Source organism: Cyprinodon variegatus, unplaced genomic scaffold, assembly GCF_000732505.1.
Source record: "Cyprinodon variegatus isolate N-32 unplaced genomic scaffold, C_variegatus-1.0 Scaffold445, whole genome shotgun sequence".
NCBI classification, from domain to species: domain Eukaryota; kingdom Metazoa; phylum Chordata; class Actinopteri; order Cyprinodontiformes; family Cyprinodontidae; genus Cyprinodon; species Cyprinodon variegatus.
This window is the reverse complement of record NW_015150898.1, coordinates 219,514-246,164: the sequence shown is the minus strand read 5'-3', so window position 1 is coordinate 246,164 and position 26,651 is coordinate 219,514. Positions and strand designations below refer to the sequence as shown.

The 26,651-nt window shown below is 38.9% G+C and overlaps 2 protein-coding genes across 5 annotated transcripts in view; both read right to left on the bottom strand.

The window, feature by feature from the left end:
* LOC107093766 (protein Dok-7-like) overlaps positions 1-8,677 on the bottom strand; it is a 27,056-nt gene extending 18,379 nt beyond the window's left edge. Inside the window, exons 1-5 of the mRNA XM_015389028.1 lie at positions 8,519-8,677; positions 8,355-8,400; positions 7,560-7,642; positions 5,774-5,924; positions 4,296-4,496 (exon numbers count right to left, since the gene is read on the bottom strand). Coding sequence (XP_015244514.1) covers positions 4,296-4,496; positions 5,774-5,924; positions 7,560-7,642; positions 8,355-8,400; positions 8,519-8,572 — 535 coding nt within the window. The 5' untranslated portion in view covers positions 8,573-8,677. The remainder of the gene's footprint in view (positions 1-4,295; positions 4,497-5,773; positions 5,925-7,559; positions 7,643-8,354; positions 8,401-8,518) is intronic.
* Positions 8,678-18,127: 9,450 nt separating this feature from the next.
* Positions 18,128-26,651, bottom strand: part of rgs12 (regulator of G-protein signaling 12) — a 74,251-nt gene continuing 65,727 nt past the window's right edge. For 2 of the 4 annotated variants that reach the window (XM_015389020.1, XM_015389021.1), the window contains exons 13-19: positions 25,271-25,474; positions 24,872-24,945; positions 24,654-24,780; positions 23,414-23,510; positions 23,265-23,326; positions 20,190-20,361; positions 18,128-19,882 (exon numbers count right to left, since the gene is read on the bottom strand). In XM_015389020.1, the coding sequence (XP_015244506.1) occupies positions 19,275-19,882; positions 20,190-20,361; positions 23,265-23,326; positions 23,414-23,510; positions 24,654-24,780; positions 24,872-24,945; positions 25,271-25,474 (1,344 nt within the window). In that variant the 3' untranslated portion in view covers positions 18,128-19,274. The remainder of the gene's footprint in view (positions 19,883-20,189; positions 20,362-23,264; positions 23,327-23,413; positions 23,511-24,653; positions 24,781-24,871; positions 24,946-25,270; positions 25,475-26,651) is intronic. The other 2 variants (XM_015389022.1, XM_015389023.1) reach the window with 1 other exon arrangement.

Genomic DNA, 26,651 nt, shown 5'->3' with positions numbered 1-26,651 from the left:
GGTCGAATGTTGGGGGGAGACTGGAGATGATGTGTTCTTTAACCAGCCTTTCAAAGCACTTCATCATGATAGGAGTCAGTGCGACAGGCCAGGAATCACTTAGTGAGGTGACCTGATTGGTCCACCGAGGTGATAATAATGTCTGTGAGGACACCAGCCAGCTTATCTACATGCTCCTTGTACACCCGCCCAGGTATGTTATCTGGGCCAGGGGCCTTTCTTGGGTTGACTCTCCTCAGAGTTTTCCTCACTTCAGCTACGTCAAGGTTGAGAACCTCCTCCCCCTGGTTTGGTACAGCTTTCACTGCTGGAGTGCTGTTTAATGCCTCAAATCTTCTGAGGAGGTTTAGTTCATTCAGGAAGTCAGCATTTGCTGCATCTACCAGGGGGAGGGGTGTTGTAGACTGTGATCGCCCGTTTGCCTTGCGAAGGCAGATTTACAAAGTCCACATGTTGGTAGAAATGAGGGAGCACAGCCTTCAAGTAAGCCAGGTTAAAATCCCCAGCAATTATGAAAATGCCCTCTGAGTGTGCAGATTGGAGCTCAGAGATAGCCTGGTATAGAGTCCTCATGGCCTCTTTAGTGTTAGCACTGGGGGGCACATAAACAGCAGTAAAGCTAACCACACTGAACTCTCTGTGCAGATAGAAAGGTCTCCAGTTAACAGTCAGAAACTCAATATCTGGAGAGCAGAAGCTGGCGACCGATCTAGCATTTTTACACCAGCTGTTGTTGATGTAAACACAGTGCCCACCACCGCGACTGTTACTGCTGGGTTCTTTCTTTCTGTTGGTACAGCATAGCGTGAGCCCTCCAGGCTAATAGTATTGTCCGGTATTGCTGAATTTTGTGGAATTGTCGAGAGCTTTCTCTGGCCTGTGCTTTACATGCATGCATGGGTCCTTTCTGGATACCCCGGCTTCCTCCCAGGCTTCCTCCCACAGTCATAAAAAAACATGACTGCTAGGATGAATGGTGTCTCTAAATTGACCTCAGGAGTTTGTGCATTGTGCTGCAATGGACTGTTGACCTTTCCAGGATGTACTTTACCCTTCACCCATAGACTGCTGGAGATACTGTAGATATCAGTCCCTGTGAGCCGGATGGAGGAACGGTACATGGATGTTCTGTTTTTGATGTGATATATACATGCAAATAAGCTACTAAACTAAGCAACGGAATGTAAAATTAATAAAGTAGCATATCTATCCTTATATCTCAAACTGTGACCCCTATGGTTTTATGAGTAATTTTGCTATGATCTCCATCTGATTTAGTTTAGATTAGAAGCTTTAGTTCTGTTGGTATGGATCCATACAAAGGAGTCAAATCCATTTTCTTATAACTTTTTGTTGTTTTTTTTAAAGTGCTGAAACCCTACACTGAACGTTTTATGTAAAGTGTTAACTGAGACATTAGTTTAACTTTGTAGTCCATTTAAATTTTTACTGCCTTCATTATGCCACTGCAATTTACTTTCCTGTGTTTTGTTTTTCTATATTCTGTTTATGTGCAGCACTTTAAAACGCCCGATTACTAACATGTGCAATAGGCCTACAAATAATTAAGCTTTGCTGTACCTATTGTGAATGAGTGCTATACAAACATGGTTTTCATTTGGTGAAATCAGTTTTTCTGTTTTATGGCATACACCCCTGCATTGTGTAAACAATTTTTTTCTTTGCATGGGTGTTAAAGGCTGATGTCAATCTTTAGCAGTTGTTGGGTGAGAGGCAGAGTAGCACCTATACAAGGAAACCTGGTTGGAAAAAAATCTACTGATTACTCAGGGTGATTCAGAGAGACTGATGCTGTGAAACTTTCTTAATCTTCTGACTGTTATCTCAGATTCTGTTTGTCACGTATTTAGGTGATTCAGGCTTTAGCTGAACCAGGAAAATGTACAATTTTGGCAGGAAACTGCTACAGTAGGATTTGGATTGTATTTTAGGTTTATCTGAATTAATGGCAGCTGGTGTGAACTCAGGGAGACAGGAAGATGAATTCAATTTTTTTTTTTTTTTAAATAGCTTTTCAATTGAATGTTTCAGGCTAGAGCCCAATAAATGCCAATAAATATGTATCATGACTTGATTTTAACGATTGTATAGATACTGTATCTCTAAAGAGTATTTGGATGTGCCAACACACCCAGAAGGAAATATTAGATACAGTTTACAGAGCAACCCTGAACTGAAGTGTTTGCCATCCAGTGTACAGTAGAGCACCCAGCTGTCACAAAGGATGGGATGACTCGCTGTGTATGTATGTGTTTGCATGTCTCCATAGCAATAAAAGTGATATCGATGTATCATTGGCATCATCTTTATCTGCATAAAGAAACTACAACATAAAGGGGAGCTGCTGTTGGTTTTATTTAGCATAAAAAAAATAAAAAAGAAGGGACCAGCTGCAAATGCAAAGTACAGCAATGACAGATTTACCAACTGGTTTGTTGGAGCAAATGAGGTCTCAAAGGAGATTAAACAGCTGTGAAATAAAACGTATAATAAGGAATTACTGAGCCAGTTTATTTCTCAGTTTTTAGACTAATTGGTGTAAAAACAAAGAGAAAAACTTATCAGCAAACTATTTTATTAAATATTTAAGAAAAGAGAGATATAAACATGACTTTAGATTGAGTTGGGTGAAGTAATTTCTCTGCTACTGCTTTTAGGCTTAATGCAATTGTTGTGTGTTGGTGCTATGTTAACAGCATACTTTTTTATTAATTTGAGAAATGCAAAAGATTAAGTCATGTCCACATCTTGTTAAGCATTTAACTTTCCTTTCTTAAGCAATTTATTACATTTGGAATGTGACATCATGACTCCAGATATGCAAATAAACATTTCAACTAACACTCAGCCTAAAAGTCATGCAAGGAATGTCACGTTTAAATTCCAACTAAACCTTTCTGATTCTTTCACTTTGGCTTCTGCCGCCACGCTGAGAGGAGGTCTGTCTGCCCTCTCCCCCCAATCTCTGCTGGGGAATATTCTGATGAAATGAAGAAGGACTCTGCGGTTGTTTACGGAGCCAAAAGGCTGTTTGTGATTGGCTGAAGGTCCAGCTCTGATATTTATAGTTGTCTCTCATGAGAACATTGTAACCCAAGCCTGAAAACATCATGGTTATTCTCGTGTCCTCTCACACCTGAACTCACCCGCTGGAAAAGACTGGCATGGCAAAAGTGAAAAGAGTTTCTAAATCTCTAGATTCATCTTACAGCGAGAAGAATAGTCCTATTCTGTCAAGGGACCAAAGAAAGTAGGGTTGGCAGCTGTTAGTAACTTAAGTTTCTCCTTAATTTGACATTTCAGCCATGCTCCAGTCCCTTCTCTAAATATATGAAGCTGTTTGACATTCTTCACATTCATGCCCACCATCAGTTTGACATTCAGGAGATTCCTGAACCCTGGCAAAAACGACAATCACCGCAGGCTTTGGTAGACACACAAAGACACTCCTGAAATATACAACTATAAAAAGGGCTGCAATAAATAACAGTTTATTGGTGCTGGTATGACAGTTCTATGAGAGCTAAACAGATATTAAATGGGCTTTCATTTGTCAACATAACAAAAATTGTATTCCAACAATGAACAGGACTCTTGTTCTTAGGTTTTACTTCTTAACAATGTAAAGAAAATACTTTGTTTTGTTTTTTCTTTTACTCAAAGTCCCTCTTTAATTTGACAGTTGGTGTGGTTTTCCCAAAAACATCTAAAGGATAGTACTGACTGAAACTATCTTTGAAATAAGAGATAAATCAGCACAATCACTCTATCATAAGTCCTGTTTTTCAAACATGGATGTAGTATCATTAGAAACAGGTGACAGAGGTAATTTAATGGTTAGGCTGAGGTTTCAAGTCCAAAACTAGTAATAAAATAAAATGACATGCTGTTGGTTTCACAACAGCCCAGTAATCTGAAATCAGAAGCCTATTTTACAAAAGCTGAACTTAGATATTGCAGGACTGAGGGCAGGCTTGACCTAGCATGAGGAGTGTGTCCCAGCTTCATTTGTCCACCAACACCCAACCAGGCTCCACAGGTGTGGCTATGTCAAGCAAGGTGTAAGTAATCAACTGAATTCCTTATCTTGGTTAACATAAACCAAGCCTGCATGACGATCTTTACTGATGTTCTTAGAAACAGAAGTTTGCAAGTTTTAGTTTACCCGTATTTTCATCAGACTTTAAATCCAGTTGCTCTAACTCTCCTCCTTCTGTACTATTAGCCACCGTTAAAGGTTAGTAGTGAAAGCTTCCCAGTTAGTGTTCACTTACAGATTCCACAGCGTGTCCCTCCTTCAAACACAAAGCCATTTGGTACAGCTCCATAACGACGCAGCGCCGAAAGCAGCCAGTAACCGATAACAACCGGAGGCAGGCCTCTGCTGAGGACCAACTGGTTGTTGCAAAGATGAAGGTTGGCAGGACCACTATCCAGCTGGGTGCCTGGTTCCACACTGACAAGGAATCTGTGGACTGAGGAGACCAGAAGGAATTTAAAATAATAATAAAAAATAAAAATAAAAAAAACCCTAAGAGTTTCACCTTCTCATCAAGTCACAAAAGGCTTTGGGTAACTAATGAGTCATTAACCTTTAAGAAAAGCACCTACATAAAACCTCAGATGGAGATGAAAACAGACGATGTCATACATTGGTTCCAGGAACATTTTTCTCCTTTTTGTTTAAGAATAAAGGCAGGTTTCCTCCTGAAAATCCATAATATGGGTCTCCTATGTCACCACATAAGTGATCATTATCATGCTAGAGATCAACTTTATACCAAGGTTACACTGTTTACATTGCTAATACTTCCCCCACCGTGCATTTGTCATAAAAATACCCTATTCTGAGAGCAACCCCCTTTATTGACATAGTTGATGTAGAGATAAACCTAATTAATGCTTACCTATGTCTCATAAAGAAATTTTTACTTTGTGTTTAGATTCATCAAGGAACTAATATTGTTGGTACTGTTTATTTACTTTCCTTTTTTGAATTGCTTCATTCATTGCAACCACTCTTTATACCAGTAACACTTATTTTTACTGTATATTGTCCTTAAACAGGTCTTAAACTTTGATAATTTTATCTAATTTAGGCAAACGAAATAAACATTTGTCAGAGGTTTTCCCTGGCATAAAAAATAATCAATATGAGCCAAAAACTACTAATTTAGCAGTTTGTTATAGTGACATCTGTTAACATATCTGTCACAGCGTGTTTGTCTATCTGATAGGGTGTGTCATTATGCTAAAAGTCCAGTTTTGCTTTAAGCAGCCTGCTGCTCTTCCAGTTACGACTGAAGATGTTTTCCCTTTTGTCATCCTGGCCCTCTTTATTATCTAGTATCTATATAAACTATTATATCTATTTAGGTCACGCCACATGTCCCCATTCTATTTCCCTGACACTGTGACTTACACAGTGAAGATGATTACTATTATCAAAACAAAAGGGGATTTCAGCTTCAAATAATTTGACTCCTGAGGAGGATTAAATATAACATTATAATTTATATCTTATAACATGATACTATGGGTAGGAAAAACTATCTACATTTATTGAATGGAAATTGCCATATTTAAAGAGCTAAGTATTGATGAGTTTCACAAACATGTTCATGAATATTAAAGAATAATCCCAATGGTGTCAAACCTTTTAGTCTCACAGACAGACAGATAGACAGACAGATTCTTCATGTCTTGGAATAACATTGGGACTGTGTTATGAACATGAGGCTGAGCCACTGACCTTCGCCTAAGCTGTAGCGGATCCTGGCATCCCAGGCCAGCATTGCGTCTCTGTTTCTAAAGCCCAGGATGAGTGTTCTTGCCTGGCAGAGGATGGACAGAGTGTAGGGTACACCATCGTACCCAGGCCCTGGCTCTACACCACAAATCCCCTGAAAGCAGAAGTGAATGACACAAAAGATTCAGAGCAGGTTGACCACATCATCCTTGGAGTTGTGTGTGTTTTGCTTTGGTGGTGATATGTTTGAAATCATGATCAATTATTCACCTGATGTCCTCAAACAGCTACGTTTCTAACAAGATATTGTCAAGGTTTGGTAGAGGTTTTTGAGGACCAAATTTCACAGATGAGGCAGCAGAGGCAAAAATCCAAAATCAAAATACAGAAAAGCAAAAAACCAGGAGATGCCCGGGAGAAACACACACAATGAGCCAAGTCACAACAAAGCAACAAGAAACCAGCAATGAGGAAGTGCAGAGGTGGTGTATATATGTGGAACAGAACAGAGAATGGGCTAATGAGCTGATCTGGAGCAGGTGTGGATAGAAGTAACTAGAAGGAAGCCAAGGGGAAAGGAAGCTGGCACAAGGGGGCAACAGAGAGTAACACAAAAACACAACACTGCCAGAAAACATCTTCAAAATAAACCTTAACAAAGGGCAGAACCCTGACAGATATGGATATTATATGTTTTTCTGAATATTTTCTCTCACCCAGCATCTTGCATAACCCTTAAATAACAGCCAATGTAAAAAGACAGTAAGCTGATTGTTTAGGAAAGCATTAATCAGATAATCAGCCAAGAGGCCTTTGATAACTCTGGAATCCACACTCAGCCAGGACATCCGAGACATGAAAACCAGCTGTTATACACTACATAAATCTACCCTTCATGGTGGAGCAAAGAGAATGATGCTATTAAATAAAACCCAGAAGAAATTTGTTTTTAGCTTTGTCATAAGCCCTGAAGGAACAATCCAAATATGTGGAAGAAGATGCTCAGGAAGTCAAGTTTTAACCCTCCGACCTACATTAAAAATGTTATCCAAATTATTTTTTTTGGAAACTGACAAAGGAAATCCTTCCTATGCTAGGCTTTGTGCTTTTCTTACGCAGGGTCAGGGGAGCTGTTTGAATTCAGCCCAACACTGGAAGACAATCTGTTAGAGTGTTAAAAACTGGGTGAAGGTTTACCTTAACAAACAGCCACAGCAATATTGAGTAGTTTATATATATATATATATATATATACTCAGGGGGTAGAATGTCCTAGTCAAAGTCAGGGCCTAAATACAACTGATTTACTGTGTTCAGGTTTTAAATGTATGTTCACAGAAGCTCTCTATCAAATCTGAAAGGATCTATCATGACAAGGCTGTTTTGTTTTTGTGCAAATAGATGTTTAAAACAAGATGAAACACTCCAGATGTGAAACTGCAAATCTGGCTCTGTAAGAAATTGACCTAGAGGAACTGTAAACAGGTGCATGCCACACTTCTTATGTTTCCATCTTTAAAATCATTAGAAATCTTGTTCCTCATTCAGATAAAACACTGAGGAGCATTTAAATGTGACATAGGATCCTTCAAACTATTGTCAGCTTTATTATTTGGATAAAAGATAATCTAGCACTTTATTCCTCCTTCCCTACCTTGTGATAAACATCTTTAGGGTATCTTAAATATGAATAATAAGCTCTAGTGTTTTTGCAATGAAATGAAAAAACAAAGGAAATCTTCAGCCAGAGATCAGATGGAATACAGCTTTGACCTGATGCTGAACATACCTCCAGTGTTACATTGAGCCTCTCCTTGTGTCCGTTGCTTTTCCCTTTCTTCTTCTCTTTACACACAAGTAAAGTCAAGCAGTCTAAGGGAAACATAAAGAAACAAACTTAAAAAGGCCACAGATTTTTCTGATGAAATGCGATCATTTGGTTTGCTAAAAGCCGCCCATGCCTGTCTACCGATGTGTTGTGAAAAAAAACCCAAACTACAGAACTGATCCACTTGCACAGCTGAAAATAAAAGTTGAGCTAGAAGTATGCTCACATGGCGTAATGCACACTGAGAGCAGTGGAGAGGAGCTCAGGTTTTTCCCACCACTCTTGCCAGTTTCTTCAAGGACACATGCAGGGCTACATTTCTATCTGTGCTGAACGATTTTCAGACAGTCCTTATAACATACCAAATTATTTTCTACTCAAAAGAAAGCAATTACAAGAATGTCCTACCTGGCTTTCACACTTTAGCCACGCTTATGATTTTTTATCAAATTACGTGATCAAAAATTTTTCAAAAACAATCTGAGTTCATTCCGGAGAAACACAAACAGTGTATGAAACTGGAAGGACTGAAATCAAAATGGAAACCAATCAGTTTGTTTTTTAGTTTAGCTTGAACAACATCCTCATGTGTTGAATCCCGAGGCATGCATCATGGGATCAATTGGCATGCTGTGCTTAATTTAACTGCAGAAAATTTGAACAGATCAGTGCTGGGTGATGAAGCAGATGAAAAGATCTGCGTTTGTGTGAAAATGCGTGGATTCTGCTGCATTGACATCAACTGTTAACTCCTACCTGCGACTGGGGAGGGCTTCTGAAGAACAACCCATCGAGTCTTCCACTGTGGAGAAGTTTGTTCAGAAACAATAAATCAATACGTTTTATCCTCTTGTGGGCTGAGGGGGAAGAAGACATTTCAAAGCAAAAAAAAAAAACGTATGAAAACTTGAAGAATTAACCTTTTTTCCATCTCTAAACTTGACTTGACCCTCTGCGACAACTGTATCCGTCATCTTCTACCATGGTTTCGAGCAGCTGTGTGTGCATGTGTGTTTCTGTCCAAGAGAGAGTGAGAAAAAGAGGGGGCTACTTTTCAAAATAGCCTTCCAGCCCAGGGTCCAGACAGCAGACACTTTCCCTCCCTCTCATTAAGACCCCGGGGCAGGGAGAGTCAACAGCCCACTGCCAACTTGGTACAGTTGTCAATCCACTTAAAGTGCTTATTGTCTGCAATGTAGCTAATTTGATTAAAAGCGCATAACTTGCACACCTTTCACTTAACTCCTGTTGCTTTTTCTCAGCCGGTTGTAAGACAGGGATTTGTGTAGCCTAGTACTGATCTGCTGAGGCTCAGATCTGTCTGTGTGAATAAATGTTAACTTGCTAAAACTGGCAGGAGACGTATAGACAGACAAATAAATATATTTACTGAACAGTAAAATGTTTTATTAAAACAGCATAACCATTCATTTTTACATTATGTTGAATCAAGTGGTAAAGTTATAATGATTTTGGCACTGATGGCTGGCTTGATTGCTCATTTCGTTCACCTGTCTAGCTCTGCCCTGTTTCTCATCACTGCTCTTCTGATCCACCTGCTCCTGCTTTTACTTAAACTTCCTTGCTCCCAGCCACCAGTGCCAGATTATTCTTGAGCCTTTTGATGAGTTTTTCTGGCGTAACTTGCTGGGTTCTGATTGTCTGATCCTGACCCGTTTTGTATTCAGACCTTTGAGCATGCCTGCCCCTGTCTGATCTGTTTGCCTGACCTGTCTTCTGACATCTGCCGGATTCTTCTTGTGGACTGAACCTGGATCTGCCTTCTGACTTTGACCTGGATTAACTTGCCTTCCTTTGTCTGTTTGAGTCTGACCTCCTGCCAGTTCTGCAGCCTTCTAGGCTTCCGCCTTTGGAACTCTCTGGCTGCGTCTTGTCAGCCGACCGGCTGGAATCAACCTCGCTCTCTGGGCACAGACTGAACTATAAAACCAGGTTAGTGACTTACATGTTAATAATCATCCTCCATCAGTTTATCGTGGTCACTAACCTGTGTTTTCCTCCTACAGACGTTCCTGCCTTAGACGCCCTAGCCGCTGCTACCGCAGACATAAATAGTTTTTAAGTTATTCCAGTTTCTGCCTTACCTGAACTCTGGGTCCTCTTTTATGAGTCCTTACATATAGTCTATGTATGATCTTTTTGTTATTTTTACCACTTATCGCCTGTCCTTTAATTCAGATATAAGAAGATGGATACATTTGATGTTTCCTGTGAAAAATTTTCTTTTAAAAGAGTGTTTTATGGTTAAAATTGTTTCTTACCTTAACTTCTGAATAATCACTGCATTAAGCCATTTCATCAAAGGTTCTCCAGGTTCATCTGTAAAAACACTGGACATAGTCTGTTTCTTTTTGTATTTAAGTCAGACGGCCCATGGTCATAATTTAACCTGTAAGTAAGAAAAAAACTGCACATTTTTTCTTTTCTTGCCAACAGGTTCTGTCCAAATACAACCTCTACAAATATGTTAAAAGACAAGCTTAGTTAGTTCATTTCATCACCCCGTCTGCCCTTAATTAATTCCAATTCTATATTAGATTGTTATAAAAGCATTGGTCTGATCAATAAAAGAGAATCATATAATATATATTACTGTTTATATGTTAAAACTACAAACTAGTTGTTACAGTTGTTTTAAAACTAGAAAATATGATGTAAAACATAAATAATAACATTACAATTTCAATTAATCTATTTAACAGTTATTGCTTTGCTTTACAAAATCCCTTTATTTTTTTTTATGTTGAATTAAACATGTCCAAAAAGCATCTGCATTCCAGATGCATGATCTGTTCATGTTATTTGCAAATAAATATTGTGACAAAATATCATAGAAAAAAAAGTTTTAAAAAAATTAAAAACAAACTTTACTATTACGAACTGCACTTTAATTAAATGCTATTCTGCTGAATAGGAATCAGGGTATTTTACAGTGTGAAGCATTTTATATGAGAGGATTTGAATAAATGAACAAAATGAACAGACAACACATTTTTGAACGACCATATTTGGACGACTGGAAATAGCATATTACCTTCAGTTAGCTTCAATGTTATTCACTATTAATGATCCATATGTTTATATTTCATGAATCGATTTTCCATAGGAATCAATAAAGTATATTTGAATTGAATTGAATAGCTTTTAGCTAGATTGCTAGCTCTTTTGAATGTTAAACTCCCATTTATCCCTTTATCTCTACAAATAAATAAAGTTAACTATATTTTTAATATCGGGCAAAAATTAATGTTACTGTAGACCAAATAACACCAATAAAGGTTAGATGAAGCTAAACTTGCTAACTTAATTGTGTATTTGTTGCTTTTGAATTTAAAATAAGAATAAAACCATTAATGAGACAATTTTATTTTATTAAGTTGTGAAATAAACATCAGTCGCACCAAACTTTTAAGATATATATTTTTCATAATTATTATTATTTGCTGTCTCTTTGTGACCAAGTTAAAATCGGATCCATCCTCTTTTTACCATCTGGATCATACATTTTTTCATTCTAAATTTAATTAGAGTTGTTGATTTGAAAAGATAATAAACATTCTAATCAATTAGCAAATAAACATAATTTCTTGTAGAATAACTTAAAAAAGACCAACACGTTTAATGGCCTGATTAGCTTACAGTGAGAACAAACAATATGGCAGACATTATGAATAGAATAGAGATATTTTAGAAACTAAAGCTCATATAAACTGTAACAGATTAAGAGGCATTATGCGTGTAATAGGAGAGCCTCATATGTATGCGTCTACAAAATTAGAGATTTATTTTTAAAAAGACCCTATTAGAATGTCTAACTTTAGGATTAAATAATATTGGAAGAAAATAAAGATCTGTTGCTTCAGGGTTTGAAACTTTTAACTCAAAGCTTTTTAGGAAGACCCAACATGAAAATCAATTCTTTGAAATGTCAAGACAAATTAACATTATAGTCTGTAGTCTGTTGTGTTCTTTCCAGAAAGTAAAGAGAAAAATTTTTTTAGGGAAAGGCGCTTCACAGTTATTAAGTATAGTGGTTAATATTAATTTCCATGGTTGAGCAGTAGGTGTTATCATACATGGAACTGGGACAAAGTTTTCGATCAATCTCATCCTGCCTCCTGTTAATTGCAGCTCTTAGTGGGGTGTCTGCAACCAGCTGCACAGCTGTCGTTTCTGAGCTCTTTGCTCCAGCTTTAAATCAAGGCAATATATCAGCTGTCAATGAGTCAGCCCATCAGTGTCACAGAGTCACAGACACTCTGTGAGTCACCCCCATCATCAGGCGCCTCAAACAAAAGTTGCTTTCAGTTTACTGCGGTCTATCTGCCCTCTCCTGTAACCCTGGTCCTGCTGCTTCTTGGCTTTCACCATGGAGGGAAGGTCTGAGGTCTGGTACACCGCCGACCTCATCCTGCTTCCACGAGACTGCAGCTCCAAGGCAACACCCTCCCACTTCCTATCCAGCTCTGAACGGTGGCGTGCCTGCGGGTCTCTGGACTCTCTGCGAGGCTTCCTGAAATCCTCTGGGTTGAACGTTCCTCCTATTTTGTCCACTTCCAAGGCCGGTCTTGGGCCTGCATGATTAGAACGTGATGAGGGGGACTTGGATTTGCGACGAGAGCGAGGAGCAGGGCGTGGAGGAGGAGGAGAAGGTGGAGAGGAAAGGATGGGGTTGGAAGATGCTGTCCGTCTGCTTGGTGTTTTCAAACCAACTCCTCCACCTTTATCCCTGCCTCTCCACCCAGATCTGTCTTTACCTGGGAAGGAACAGGCTGATTTAGGCGCAAACAAAAATGTAATGAAGGCTGCACTCACTGGCACTGCAAACACTAGCAAGCATCACAGAGGAACAGAGAAAAGCACATCAAACGTTTAACAGACATTTTATGAGACTTTTAAGAGCAACACGGCTGTAATTATCTCCCCAATGTGCCTGTAACTATAGGAAGCAAAACAACTCAGAAACAATTACAACACGAAGAGCGATCAAGGAAGTAAGAAGCTAATTGGAATTGACAGATATTCCCAAACTGGTTCTTTGCTCCAACATCAAGGGACAGATGCTGAGATTATTCCTGGGATTTAGTTTTGAACAAAATGCTGCCATCTACTGGCTGGTAGTGGGAAGCTTAGTAAATCCTCCTTTATTTGTTGCTTTGTATTTTTGCTAAATGTTCATGTTTAATTATGTTTTTTTTTCTCTTTAAATCTGAGAATTATCAATGTGCAAAGTTGAAATATAAACCATTTCTCTTAAAAGAGAAAAACAAATGAGAAAAATCACAAAACGGAAACATCTTTTAGAAAGATTCTAGAGCCCAGATTTTTGCAAAGTTACAACCTATGTTCCCTGTTCTAATGTTTTCACAGTGCAAATAAAGATTTTCTTTACTTTTAGGTGTTTAAACAAAGAAATGACAAGATGTAGAAGCCTTTATGTCAAGGCAATCGGAGAGAGAGATCAATATTACCAACAGAATAAATAACAGATTAATATTTGGAGAATCACTGATGATTAACAGAATGTTACTGCAGATGTTTTTTGAGTTTTAGTTGGTTCTTAAGTCACAAACAGAACAAACATACAACACAAACTGAGCATGAAAAACATTACTGTTGGCATATGTAATAATTTGGTTGCTGTTACAGAAATGAGGCTTCTCAGGGTCAGTGTTGCCTGGTCGGGTGAAAGAGGTTAAAGTCTGAGGTGTTGCTTTGCTTTGATGCGTGTCAGCTACTGTCCAAGGCAACACAGAGCAGGCCACCATGGTAACAGTTCAGTTCTTGCATGTTAGATGAGTCAGAATACTCTCTGGTTCCAATTGAAAGATCCTACTCTAAGAAATCAATGTACCGATATTTTACAATGTGCTCCTCTAGAGTCCCAATGAGTTAATTTCAGGATTGGGAAGATGTGCATAAGTACAAGATGAAGATATAAGTAATCAATTATTATTTCAGAAGCAACGTGAATATCCAGACCTCTTTCTGTTGGCAAAAACACACCTGGCTGACAGAAAAGAGATCCAGTAAAATACTGTGGAATAAAACAGATTACAGTGTGTCCACATTCACTTCTCCCACTGGGATTAATTGACTGAGAATCTGCCAGAAGCCTCCTACAGGGGGAATCTAATTTTTTTATTGTGTCGTTTGTTTGTGCTGCCATCATATTCATCTCAACTTAAGTAGTAAACCACAGACAAGAACATACTTTTTCCTGAATTTTAAAGCTTTATGTGCTTTTTAAAATCCATGATAAGAGTGTAAAAACAGATCAGATTTGGATTTAAAATTTAGATAAAGAGTATTTTAATTTTAGAAGTGGTAGAAATAGTTCAAGAATAACTGAAAGCTCTTTTAAATGGCCTATATAATGCAAAAGTAACACTTTAGAGCTTTTAACTATGTTATAAGGCTATTCAGTCCTAAAAATCATGTCCAAAGTATTATTTTTGCTTAATGATGCATATCTGACTAATCCCTGTAATGTATGCTCTCCCTGTCCTGTAAAATATATGGATATTATTCTTTTAGGTAGAGCAGAGATTACCCACCTCTCCAGGAAGAACCTGCCTTGGCCATGGCACTCCTACTAAAGTAACCATCACACCCACTTTCACTGATCACCTCCTAATCTGCACAGTGCTTACGATTTTTCTCTTATTATCTACTGTCTCAGCTAAGTTATAAAAATGTGTTTTGTCAGTTTTTTTCACTGTCAGAGATCTTCCTAAACAGGAGCCTAATCAGCAGAAGTGGTGTGAAACCATGCTGAAGTCATTATAGGGCAGAGATGTGGGATCATCTCTTTATCATGTATTTCATCTGCCCAGCCACTGAGCCGGTTGAGTTGAATCTGCACAGGTTAATTCACTCTTCAGATTGGACTCACTTGCTTCAGTTGCTGATTAGAACAAATACAAGAGATGACTTGTTGACTCAAGATTGCTCATCTGATATAGGGTGAAATCATGACGTGAGTGTGATTTACTTCATAAAAGAGGCAAGAAATCTCTCTTTTGCTTGTTTTTTTCTTTTCTTTCTAATTATGGACTAGTTAAAACAAAATTACAATGATTGTGGCACTGGTCCTTAAGGGAAAAAATACAATGATGAGTTACGCAAACTGTATAGCTGAAGAATCAGAACGTCGTGTTATGCAAGCAGTGATCTCCTTCTGTAACCTTGAGTGTGTGAGAAGTGGAGACAGTCTTTAGGTTTGTGGCTGACAACCAGTCAGGCATGACGATGCTGGCCAAGCCGCACATGGAGCAGAGTCCCTGCATAGCTAATGAACCAGCTCTGAAAAGCTTTTGTAGCTTAAAAACAAAAGCTTGGTCCTAAACACACACACACAAGAGGCAAGAAAGACAGGAGGGGAATATCAAAGAGGGACAACAGTAAAGTGATGAAGAAAAAGGTCAGAGAAAAAAACCCAAGCACATATGACATCTTTTTAGTAAGTCAAAGCAATGATTATGGGGATGCATGATAAAACAGCGGTTAGCACTGTTGGCTCATGTGGAATAAGGGGTTCAAATCCAAACAGCTCACTCTAATGCAGCTCTGGCTGTACGCTCAGGGCTCCTATTCTGCTCAAAGGTTGGGTTTCAGTTCCAGTCTCAGATGTTTCGCTCCATCCAACATGTTTTTCCAGAATGGCCTAGTTTTCGCTCCATCGACTCTGCCAACCCTCCATGTCCCTGCTGACAATAAGCACTCCCACAGTATGGCACTGCCACTAACATTGGTTACATTGTCGGTATATGCTTCCAATATAAAAAAGGGGGGAAGGGAATATGAATAACTTTCAAAGCACTGTTCAGTGGGAACTCAGGAATTAAATAAAATCTCTCTTTTTTTTAATTATTTATTTTAAATTCCCTGAAAATAATCCAGGTTTCTTAAAAGACTTCCAGAAAATCTGCTGTTGCTTCCAGTCATTAATTCTGCTGAATATCCAATTATTAGACATGAACTGATTTGGAAAAAGTGTAAAATTTAAAAAGATCTATGCAAAAAATGATAAATAAAAAATAGCATATAGAAAATTTATGAGAAAATCACTTATTTTTTACACATATTTTGTTCCGGGTGAGAGTTTACTCTCAACAAACATACAAATACTACATTTGTGTGGTTGATTATACTCAACAGACGTTAACACAGTATTTGAGCTTCATCTACCCACTTATCTCTCCCAAAGGTCCATTTTGGTGCCTTTTTCTTGATTTCCAACATTTTTCTAAATGGTATGCCACAGCTGTGGATAGCATGTAAACATAAACTCTTCTTCCTCAGACATCTCTCTGTTCTGAGTGCAGGATACAAGCTTATTTTCTGATTTGGCCTGATAATTCAAATACTTAAAAACAAAAATCTGAGGAAATGTGGACACCATTAACTGAAAGTCTACATGGTAGCCACTGTGTTGTTATATCTGCCCTTAATGAGGAAGGTTCTTGATGCTGTGTACCTGATAGAAGGGGAACAAATCGCAGCTTTCTCTCTTCTCCATGCAATTAAAAATGAATCTGACTATATTTTACCTGTTTGCTCTGAGAAATTAACCCCTGGGAAGAAAAAGTCATATGGAAATTATATATACAGCTCTTGTTTACTTGTAAATGTCTAATTTAGTTTTTAGTTTTTACACGGCATTAGCACCTAGTGAGTATCAAGGAAATTTGTTGGTGGCCCTTTTAAAAAACTAACCTATGTAAGTTAAGAGGTTGGGATCCATCACTGATTGGGTCATGTGACTCAGAGCGCTGCTTTGCAGCAGTCTGAGCCTACTAAGCTCAACATTAGGCCTCTAACCAGATTTAACAGCTAACTCATTATGTATATTTTGTTTATCTGATGTAGCATTTAATGTTAAATGGTTCCTTGTCTTTATAAGTACCGTAACTCAATGATCTCTCAATCTGCTGAAAGTCGTCTGCTATCAGGTTCAAACATGGAGGGAGAATGTTTTCATTTATGATAGTGCAGTGTTACCGGTTGCTTTCACCAATCTCTATTTCACCTGACTGACCGTTGGTAGTACACGTTGCTGAGAAGTCACCAGCCACCATATTGGTACTCCCTAGTTAGATTGCTCGGATGATGATGTTCTCATTTTCAGGTGGGCTTAAGACTTTTAAAATACAGATAAGGTTATCACTTTGACACATATGTGCTGTTTCACAGAATCTGTAGAATACTGTGATTTATGGTCAAAAACAGGCACATCACATTTCATATTCAGTATGAAGTCTATAAATTATGTAATATAAGATATTATACAAATCCATCACAACAAAATGAATATGTAAATGGAGCATAATAATACTGTATCAATTAATTAACGTAAAGAATATTACACACACACTATCTGATGTGCCAAAAGTGCTAAATTGATTATGTACATGTAATATACATGTATTGATTACATTGTTATATTAATTACATTACAGGCATTTTTACGGTGTGACTCTGTAAAAGTTGGGAGTACTAAGATGGCGGCAGGTGACTCCAGGTTTTTCGGTTTATCAGCAACCCAGTGAATAATAGAGATCAGTGGTTGCTTTCAGGGGAGTTAAACCTGAAAGTTACAGGTCTAGTGCCCCTATTGGCTAAACTTTACACAATGTTGCTTTAAGTAAACAAACTACAGGCCATTTCACTAGTACTTTTAGATGTGCAGTCAGGACAACAGGAATTAAGTACTTGGTCATTCAAACATTGCAGACGGAGAACAGTGCCTTCCAGGACCTGCAAGGAAAAGTCTGAACAAAGTTGCTATTGCTGAAAACTAAGAAAGGAAAGGGAGGTTGCTTACAAGGATACAGAGAGAGAGTAAAACATGGAAAACATTTATTTGAACTATTTACAGATAGCAGAGTAAACTCAGCTGAAATGATTTTCTAATTAGACAGCATGGCTGAAATATCTCTTAACAACGACTACAGGAGTCAGATGGGGAACTATGTACAAATTAATACTTTTAACTGGTGGTAACAATGAAAACAACATGATACATAAATTAGTGGATTCATACAGTAAAGACTCATGAGAACTGTGTCAAGATAGAAGCCTGCAGGATCTGAAACAGAGATGATAGAATAATGATAATAAAGGGCTGATTTTTACAGTCAGTGCACATTATTTATGATCACTTGATCAAGGAGCAGGATTACACGCATAAGCACTTGTAACACAGTCGAAAAGGCCTGAGGTAAGAGAACAATGATGGGAATGAATTTTACAAAAAGAATGTATGTTAAGGTTGTGTAACCTATCTTTGCTTTAAAACTAGTATATTATTAGAGATTTCAGATCATGGCTGGTCTGAATATCAAAAATCTGGCCTTGTTTCTATGAGCGAATACATTAAACCCACACATTATCCTGTGATAATGCTCTTCAATGTGGAAGTTGTTACTGAGTCAAACATTGTCACTACCAGTGAGGTGCCTTAAAATACTCATATAGATGAAAGAAACTATCTGACAAGCAACCGTTTTCTAAGACATGACAAGAAATGTCTGTAAATTCAAAATAGAAAGGGTGGAGTTTTCAGAAGATAACAGGAAGGCTAAACAGCTGCAAAGCTGCTCTGTTTTACTATTTAATCTTATCATACATGTTATTTTAGAGGAAGAGTTAACTGGAAGAACTGCAGTTTGTAAAAAACAAACACAAATACTGTGGTTTTAGTAATGCTAGCCATGCTAACCGCTCATTTAAAATGCTAAACATAGTAGTTTATCTCTTGTTTTTAAAGATGGTAAATTCCTGTTTTACAGTGACCGTTGTCTCATAGATGGTGTTCTGCTAATATAGCTCATTTCAAGAGGTCTAGAAAAAGATGCTTTCAATGTTGATTTTAAGTAAGTACTCTCAAAATGAAACTTGGCAATGAAAACCAGCAACAATATCTTTAGTGATGCATCTCCATTACCTATTTCTAAACATATGGCAGTTTTATCACACGTAGAATGAAACACAGATAACAAGTAAATGTGTAAAGACTAACAGGAAAAAATGACATTCAAAACAAATAATAGTCTTGTTTACAATTGGCTAAAGTGCATTATTAAGATTCTGTACATTTAGGGACTGGAGGAGGGAATTTGGCCCAGTTTGCAACCAAGCTTAACCTCAGTCTTATGTCTCAAAGCAAAAAGAAAATCCACAGCAAGCCCGTTGAAAAGTCCACACAGATACACACACAACACAAGGAAACTCCAGGGGCACAACTTGTCCATGCTCAATGCATCCATTTTTCCTCTCTTCTTGCTTTTGACACATTTACATTAGATTGCTGGCCGCAGAGTAGTGCACACCTTTCTTTATTACATTTCTCTGTCTGAATGAAATCTCATCCCTATATTATGGTATTAGGTTGTAACCTAAACCTTTTCCTATAGTGTGTTTTTTTTTCTAGACCAATCTAGGAAAATAGCTCCTAAATTGCTGTGAAGTGTCTCAATAGGATAAAAATATTTTAGAACTCAGCTCAAAGAATAGAAAGGAGGAGATTTAGATGCATTTCCTGCCACATGTGAGCAGTGACCACAGAGTTAACTTCAGGCTGACTCTAGTGGGTCTCTAAGCCCACTAGCAGTCAGGTGAAGGGAGTGGTGCATGTTCAGTATTTTAAAGAGTTCACACCGGCAAGGTACCTGAGCTAGGCCGACCGTCCTGTGCTTTGGGTAGAGGTCGGGGAAGGGGTTTACTGCACAGGGAGGAGGGGGTGATGTAGTTGAGGCTGGGGCTGTTAATATCCGCCTCACCCACAAGAGTAAGGTCAGACAGGGTGTCCTCCTCCAGCATTTGTATAGATTCCCCGCTATCTGGGCCCGGCGGGAGACCCTGCGCAGTGGTTCGGTTTGTCTGAATGGGGGATATGGTAGCAGGAAACGAAGGGTGCGGTCTGGCTTTCCTGCTTCCTCCATACTCTGCACACAGAGCTGAGTCCAAGCTCTGCGACTGATGGCTGGCACTCAGTAGGTGCAAGCCACTGCCTATTATTCCCCTGTGGTTGCCGTTTCCCTTGTTACCCCGTTGGCTGCTGCTGCTGGGGAAGCCGGCGTTGCTGGTGTTACGGGAATTTGGGGTGGAGCACAGGGGCTCTGGGTTGCAGGAAGGAGGAGCTGTCGGGTTGTTTGGTGACAGTCGCAGGAAGTCCGGCAGCTGCAGGTCACTCTTGTTTAGCAGGCCTCGCTGGTCGTCGGCTCGGTTGCTCTGAGCTTTGGATATGAGGTCGAAGAATTCTGCAGCACGCAGAGCACGGCATGCACCAAAAACAAACACAATTACATGAACAGGTCCACACACAACAGAATAAACAGTCAGAGCATCTGAAAAAAGGTTTGTTTTTGTTGCAGAAACATGCATGTTTTAATCTTTTAGACAAGTCAAAGCTACGTTTAGTATAAGCAAAGAGTGAACTGTGCTAGGTGTAGCTAGCTAGCTTTAAAGCATTGGGTGTTTGTGCAGTCCTGCAGGCAGGCTGAAGGGTTAGTCTGATCACAGCAACACAGAGAAACAAGAGAAACAGGGAGGTTGTTCAGTTTTTACCTTCAGCTTCGTCTATATTAATCTTTTTCTGCTTTCTTTTCCCCGGAGCCTTATGCAGAGAGACAGAGTGGTTGGGTAAGGGCTGGCCGCTTGGGTCAGGGCCGGGCCCCGCCTTGCCATTTTCCCCATGGGGGTGAGCTGAACCGCCTTTCCTCGATGGCCTGTTGTCCCCCTGGGGGCCACACGAAGAGCGGAGTAGGGCATTAGCCCGGATGAGTCACAGTGGTGCACGTATGGGATGAAGCAATGACATGTGGGAACCAGTGGTGCTGATGGTGAACAGGGTGATAAAACTGGACAATTTGATGGTGAGTGTGCGACACTCACTTCACTGATTGGGGGATGATTATAAGGAATGTCAACTAACTTTTTAGATGAAATAAACCCTGATTTTAGAGACGCCACCTGGCCAAAAAGGTTAAACACTTCTAGCATGTATGTTGAATATTAGGTGAGGCATTGTTTATGCTTTGAGAGCATCTAGAAGATTTTCAAAAAAACGGACTCCGAGGTCATAGACAGATTCTATATCAAATCTTGTCAACTGCATGAAGCATAATATCAAATTATTAATGGGTCCCCCTGAGAGCAGCTCAGTGTTTACAGAGTCTGGAATACTAAAAATGAGCTCAGGTGTTTATACCTGAATTCAGAGGAACCACAAAGATTTAAGATGCTACAGCAATTAAGCTTTAGAGGCATGGTAAAGTTATTTCTGGCTGGAGAGCAATGTTAAGCCAGGCGTACACTGTGCGATTTTTTTCTATTGTTAATGCTGCTCACACTACGGTTTAGTCGTACAGTGTGAGTTCACAGCTCACGATATTTTTTCGGCCCGACGCTCTGATGCGATCTACCTGCTCACACTTTATGACTAAAAACCATGTCAGACTCAGCTCAGCAGTGAGATGGAGCTATTCAGACTCGTCTATCTGGAAGCCAAACAAATAGAAGGGGGATATGAAGCTCACTATAGTGAAAGGCGCTGCCTTGGCAATCTGTGCAATTTTGTGCTGAAAGCCCTAAAAAGAAAAGGCAACAACGTATTTGGACAAAGACATGGCTGATCAAACGTAGCTACTACGGTCTGTCAATTTTACAGAAAGAACTAAATTTCACTCAATGCATCCTTGAGTGAAATTGAAATTGAAACAAAGAAGAATCCTTGTTTGATCATGCCCACTCAGCGATTTGCCGACGACGGTCAGGTGAAAATGTTTCTCCCGACCTCACGATTCCTGATCGGGAGGTGGTCATGAGAGGCTGATCGCCCCTCGTTACCCCCTGTACACTACATGACGCACGAGGCTGAAAGTCGGCCCAATCGGAAAATTTTCGCACGACTGGAAAATTGCCCCAGAAATCGCAGTGTTCGCCCGGCTTTAGAGGGAGCAAAGGACTTTAACTAGATAGGAACACTGACTACAGCAGAACAAAGACGTTCTGTTCTAAGCTCCTTGAAATGGGCTGGATTTGGAGATGCTGGCAGCCTTTTGAAGAGGTAGAGTAAGTTAAATATCTGCCATTGATATAACATTTAAGCATAAAGGACATTTCTTTCAGTTAGGAATTTTTTTTTTATGTTTTATCCATTCTGTTCAAAAGTTCTTCTGTGTACCTGGCCATGAACACAATATTGTCTACAAATGGATTGTATATTTTTTATAATTACCAAATACTATCAGTATTATTAAAAAGAAGAATAAATATGAGTTTACATTCTTTAGTGAATGGCTTTTAATGTTCAGAGCAGCAATTTAAGAAAAAAACGATTTAAAACTGGCTTTGCCAAATAAATGAAAAATGTATGTAAAGAAGAATGTTTTTAGCTAAAAATAATTCCATGTTAAAACTTTTTAAGATGAATGTCAAACTGCCTTAAACCTTCAGATTCACAGGAATACACCCCATGTCTTTGTGACTGATCTTTTTTTTAAATCAAGATTTAGATGGTGAGTAATCAACAGACCAGCTATGATGTTTTTAAATGGAGGAAAAGTAAAAAAATAAATAAAATAAAAATAACCCCCAAATCCTATATGGATATTTATGGTAGCAAATACTGATCTAGCATGTCTAAATTGACTTTACTTTTAGAGAGATAATTTGATCTAAACAAAAAAACAACCAAGCAGAGAGCAGGAGGCTTTTTTCCAGCAATGTTTCATCCTCTAGGCCACACAATGAAATATAAAAATCCATAGTTAAAAAAAGTGTCGGCTAGCTCTTTTACCAGGAATCTTAAGTTCTATTTTGAGTTATTGGTTTGCTTAAGGGAAAACTATAATCTAATAGTTTGATGGATTAAAAATGGTTTTTTTTTCAGTATAAGAAAATAATCAGGACTTGCGGCCTCTGCCTTTGCCAGGTTTTATCAAAGTGTTACCACTGCTTTTGGCCAGGTGGCGAATGTCAAATAAATTGAGTAAAACGTGGACTTGGATATTCCATTTAGACAGCGTCAAAGTCAGCTTTGTGTGCTCGGCATCATCAACTTGAAAGCACAAGGCAAAACACCAGAGGGACAAAACTATCCACTACTTAAAGCTGCACTACTGCAACTAATGGGGAGGGGGACAAATCTGTTTCGCAAAACAGATCCTTGGTATTTACCAAGAGGATAATCAGTCTATTAGCTGTGATCTAAACCCCCACAGCTGAAAGAACGTCTATAAAGCAAACTATAAAGCTCCTCCACCACCACTATGATAGAATGCTGAAGATCCTGAGATCGCCACCTTTGGCAAACGATGGATGAGCCTGAAAAGGGGGATGTTGTTACAGCAGAAAGGGTAAACCAGAGAGGAAAGTTGATGATGCATTCGGCCACAGGCAGACCACATTAATGGAATATTAGGGAATCTTAACAGAGTGACATGGCTCTTTTTGCACCACAGCAAACACATAACGCACCTGTGCCCATGTTCGACATACAGCAAACAGACATGGGTGACTGAGGACAGCGAGGGGGGGCACTTAGTATAGCGTGACATTATCAACCAGGCAGTGGAGACATTCAGGGGGTTACAGGACATTCAAGAATGAAAGGAAAAGACCGGTTGCAGGTGATCTTACTGTTGCTGACTGGTTCCTGCTTGTAGAGGCTGGTAGGTGACTCTGACCTGCTTTTAGTTTGTCTGTGAGGAGGAAAATAAAACATTTACTAATTTAAAAACCAAGGAATAGGAGACATAACGTGTGTATCTGTCTTTTTCTTTTTTTACCTTTACCCAAAGTGTTTTCCTCTGTGTCTAATACCACTCGCAAACCATCCAGGTTGGAAATAGGAAGCCCAAGATCTAAAGGCTCTGACTCTCCACTCTGGATCACAAGGAAAGATTAAAGAAGATGATGCTGGCTTTAGCAGAGCCTTTTGGCTAGTTTATTACATTATAACCACAGACTTTACTGTATTTCATTAAGATTTTATGCGATGGAGCAAAACAAGTGCAGAGTTTGATATAACAGAGGCAGAAAAAGGATGCATGGGGGGGGGGTGTGTGCAAAATCCAGGATTATTTACCTTATTATATATTGTTGTGAATATTTTTTGCTGTATTTTTGTTTTCAGTTTTTTATCAATATACCAAATAAAATGTTCTACATGAATGCATCATTGCTGCCACCCTGTGTCATCGTTCTACTGCTGGTGAAGCCACATGGGAATAACAAATCACCTTTTAGGGGCGGCCAATGATTGGCTAAAAATTAAAAAAAAACTGTAATTATTCCTTCTTATATTGAAGAACCAACTCTTGCTTTAATTACAGTTGGCTATTTAATGTCTGTAGGTATTTTGCACATCTAGAGGCTAAGATTTAAGTTTTTCAAAATAGCTCAAGCTCAGTTGAGAGATTTTTGGGTTGTAGGTTTAGAGTTGCATTGCTTGAAGGTAAACCTCCAACCCTATCTCACAACTTTTTGTTTTATGCCCTGCAAGAGAAAAGCCCCATAGCATGATGTTGCCACCACCGTGTTTCATGATGATTCATGGCATATAAGCCAAAAAGTTCAGTGTTTATTTTATTTATCAAAAAGCAGCCTCTTCCACATTGTTCCTGTTTCTTAGAGTTGTTTTTCTTCTTGCCTTCTTCCATAAGTATCTGATTTTTTGAGTGCCCAGTTTGCTACTGAGCTACACTTTGGTCACTGCTATTCTCGACCTGTAATCCATGCTCCTTGATCTTCGCGATGCTGCTTGTTGACCTATGCTCTCTAACAAAACTCTGAGGTCTTCACAGAACAGCTGCATTCATACTGACATTAAACCCCGCTTTGCCACAATAGGATGCACTGCATTTCTTAAAGATATTAGAGTAATGGGGATGGAGCAGAAATACAGGCCAATGTATATTTTTAAAAACTCATGTCTCCATTTTGAACTACTTTTGGTTTATCTGTTACTGAAAATAAAACACAGACTGAATTTTAAGGTTAATGTTACAACTGGGACACTATACTTACTATACGTGCCACCAAGTCAGAGAGGTGCAGACCATATTTGGCAACAACGGGCCTCAGTACTTCAGTCACTGGTTTAGTTGGCTTAGCTTTTAGGCCCACTGAGCGGTTGATGGGCACCAAGTCGAGTCTGAGAGAGAAGAAAAACAGGATAGATAAGATTGGTGTGTGAGCCGGGCTCTGTAGTGACAACTATTCCTGCTGTTGGTGTGTTTTTATACCTGAAGAGGGTTCGTTTTTCTAGTCTAAGGTCACGGGAGCACAGGGTCATAGAGTCTTGGTCCAAAACAAGAGGCTGAGACAAAAGACAATCATTGAATTGAGATACCTGCTCAATCCTTGCTTTTAAATATCTGTCTAATGGTAGAAATTTTAACAACTTCATCTTAAGGTGGAAAATAAAACACATAAAACACAATATTTCCAAAAATGAGTCGACAAACCAAAGTTTTGCGCTGAACAATTATGGGCTGACATATAAAACAACTGGCTCCTTGACACACTGTTTAATTAAAACATTGAGAAATTAATGACAGTATTGATCACTTGTAATCTAAAGCGAGGATATCAACACAAATCAAAGCATGAAAACATAAACTCAAACACATATAAAGGTTTACCTTCTCTCCGCCTACTAGGAAGAGATCTATGGCTGCCAGGTTGATGCAGAGTTTCTCACAAAGGCCCTGCAGCAGGTCTCTGATGGACATGCCAGGCTGAAGCTCCACCGGGCAACAAGAGCCATCCGGCAAGCTGATGTTACACTGCCTTAAGGGGGCGCTGCTTCCTCCTCGTTCTGATAATGCACCACGGGAAATATCTTGCTAAAAAAGAAAAGAGATAAAGATTTGGTTATTTATCCCTCATCACCAGCTTTACCCTTAAACCTGTGACCCAGTATAAGGATTTAACAAATTACTTGTAAGCACAAAAAGAGAGAGTACAAAGAAAGTGTAACTAGTATGTACCACTGAGTCATTTAAATGAGTGTTTCCCTCACATTGATCCTGTCTGAATAGGTTGGGATGCAGAAATCCTGAAAACTGAAGTGCAAACAAATTAACATCATATATAACCAAATAAATCTGAAAGTCTAACTTTATCCTCTCCTGACATCTTGACTCTGTGTAATAAGAAAAATACTAAATGATTTGCTTAAAAGGGTGCCCTGCAGAGGACAGTGAGGGGAACGGGGGAGGCAGTCTGAGGTTCAATTCCAGCTGCTGCAGCAACTGACTCTCTCTCAGTATGAGAAACTCCTCACATCCTCTTCATCCAGTTTACCGTACCGAAAGCAGAATCACCAGACTGCCACAACTTTCTGCCTCAAGCTGTGAAAAACACTGAACCGTGGTTAAGGTTGAGCACTTTCCATTAGAGCCATTAGTCACATGTTGCGTCTGTTTGTTTTTATCTTGTTTTTTTTTTATATCATTTTTTTATTCTAATTTAAGACAGTACTATGCTATAGATCCCAGAGAAACACCGTCTCACTCTGTTTGCCATTCAGTACACAATGAAATGTCAACTGATTTAACGAGGCACACGAAAGGAACAGCAGTCTGACAGTAAATCTGTTTTTATGGGAATAGAACTCAAAATGTTACAGAAAATTCGGGAAATGTCTAAAAGTGGAGCTATTCCCATAAATCTTATGACAACCAAAACTGTGTGATTAACAGCTTGACCCGCGGCTCAGAAACCTTAAAAACTGATCTTCAAGCATTCAGTGAATGCAACAATCAGACATTACCAGACAACAGTGAAAAATATATTGTTAGCTGTTGTTTCCTCCTCAAAAAAACTCAAGTGAAGTTTTTTTTATTATAAAGTCAATTTCAAGCAACAGTCGTAGACTCATAGGAAGGACATAGAAAACTAAAGAAAGCAATACACATATCAAAGCAGGGATAAAAACAAATATATATGCAACAAAATGCAGAAGAAAAATCCCATATAATCCAAAGTAAATGAAAAACAAATAATATGAAGCAAATGGAT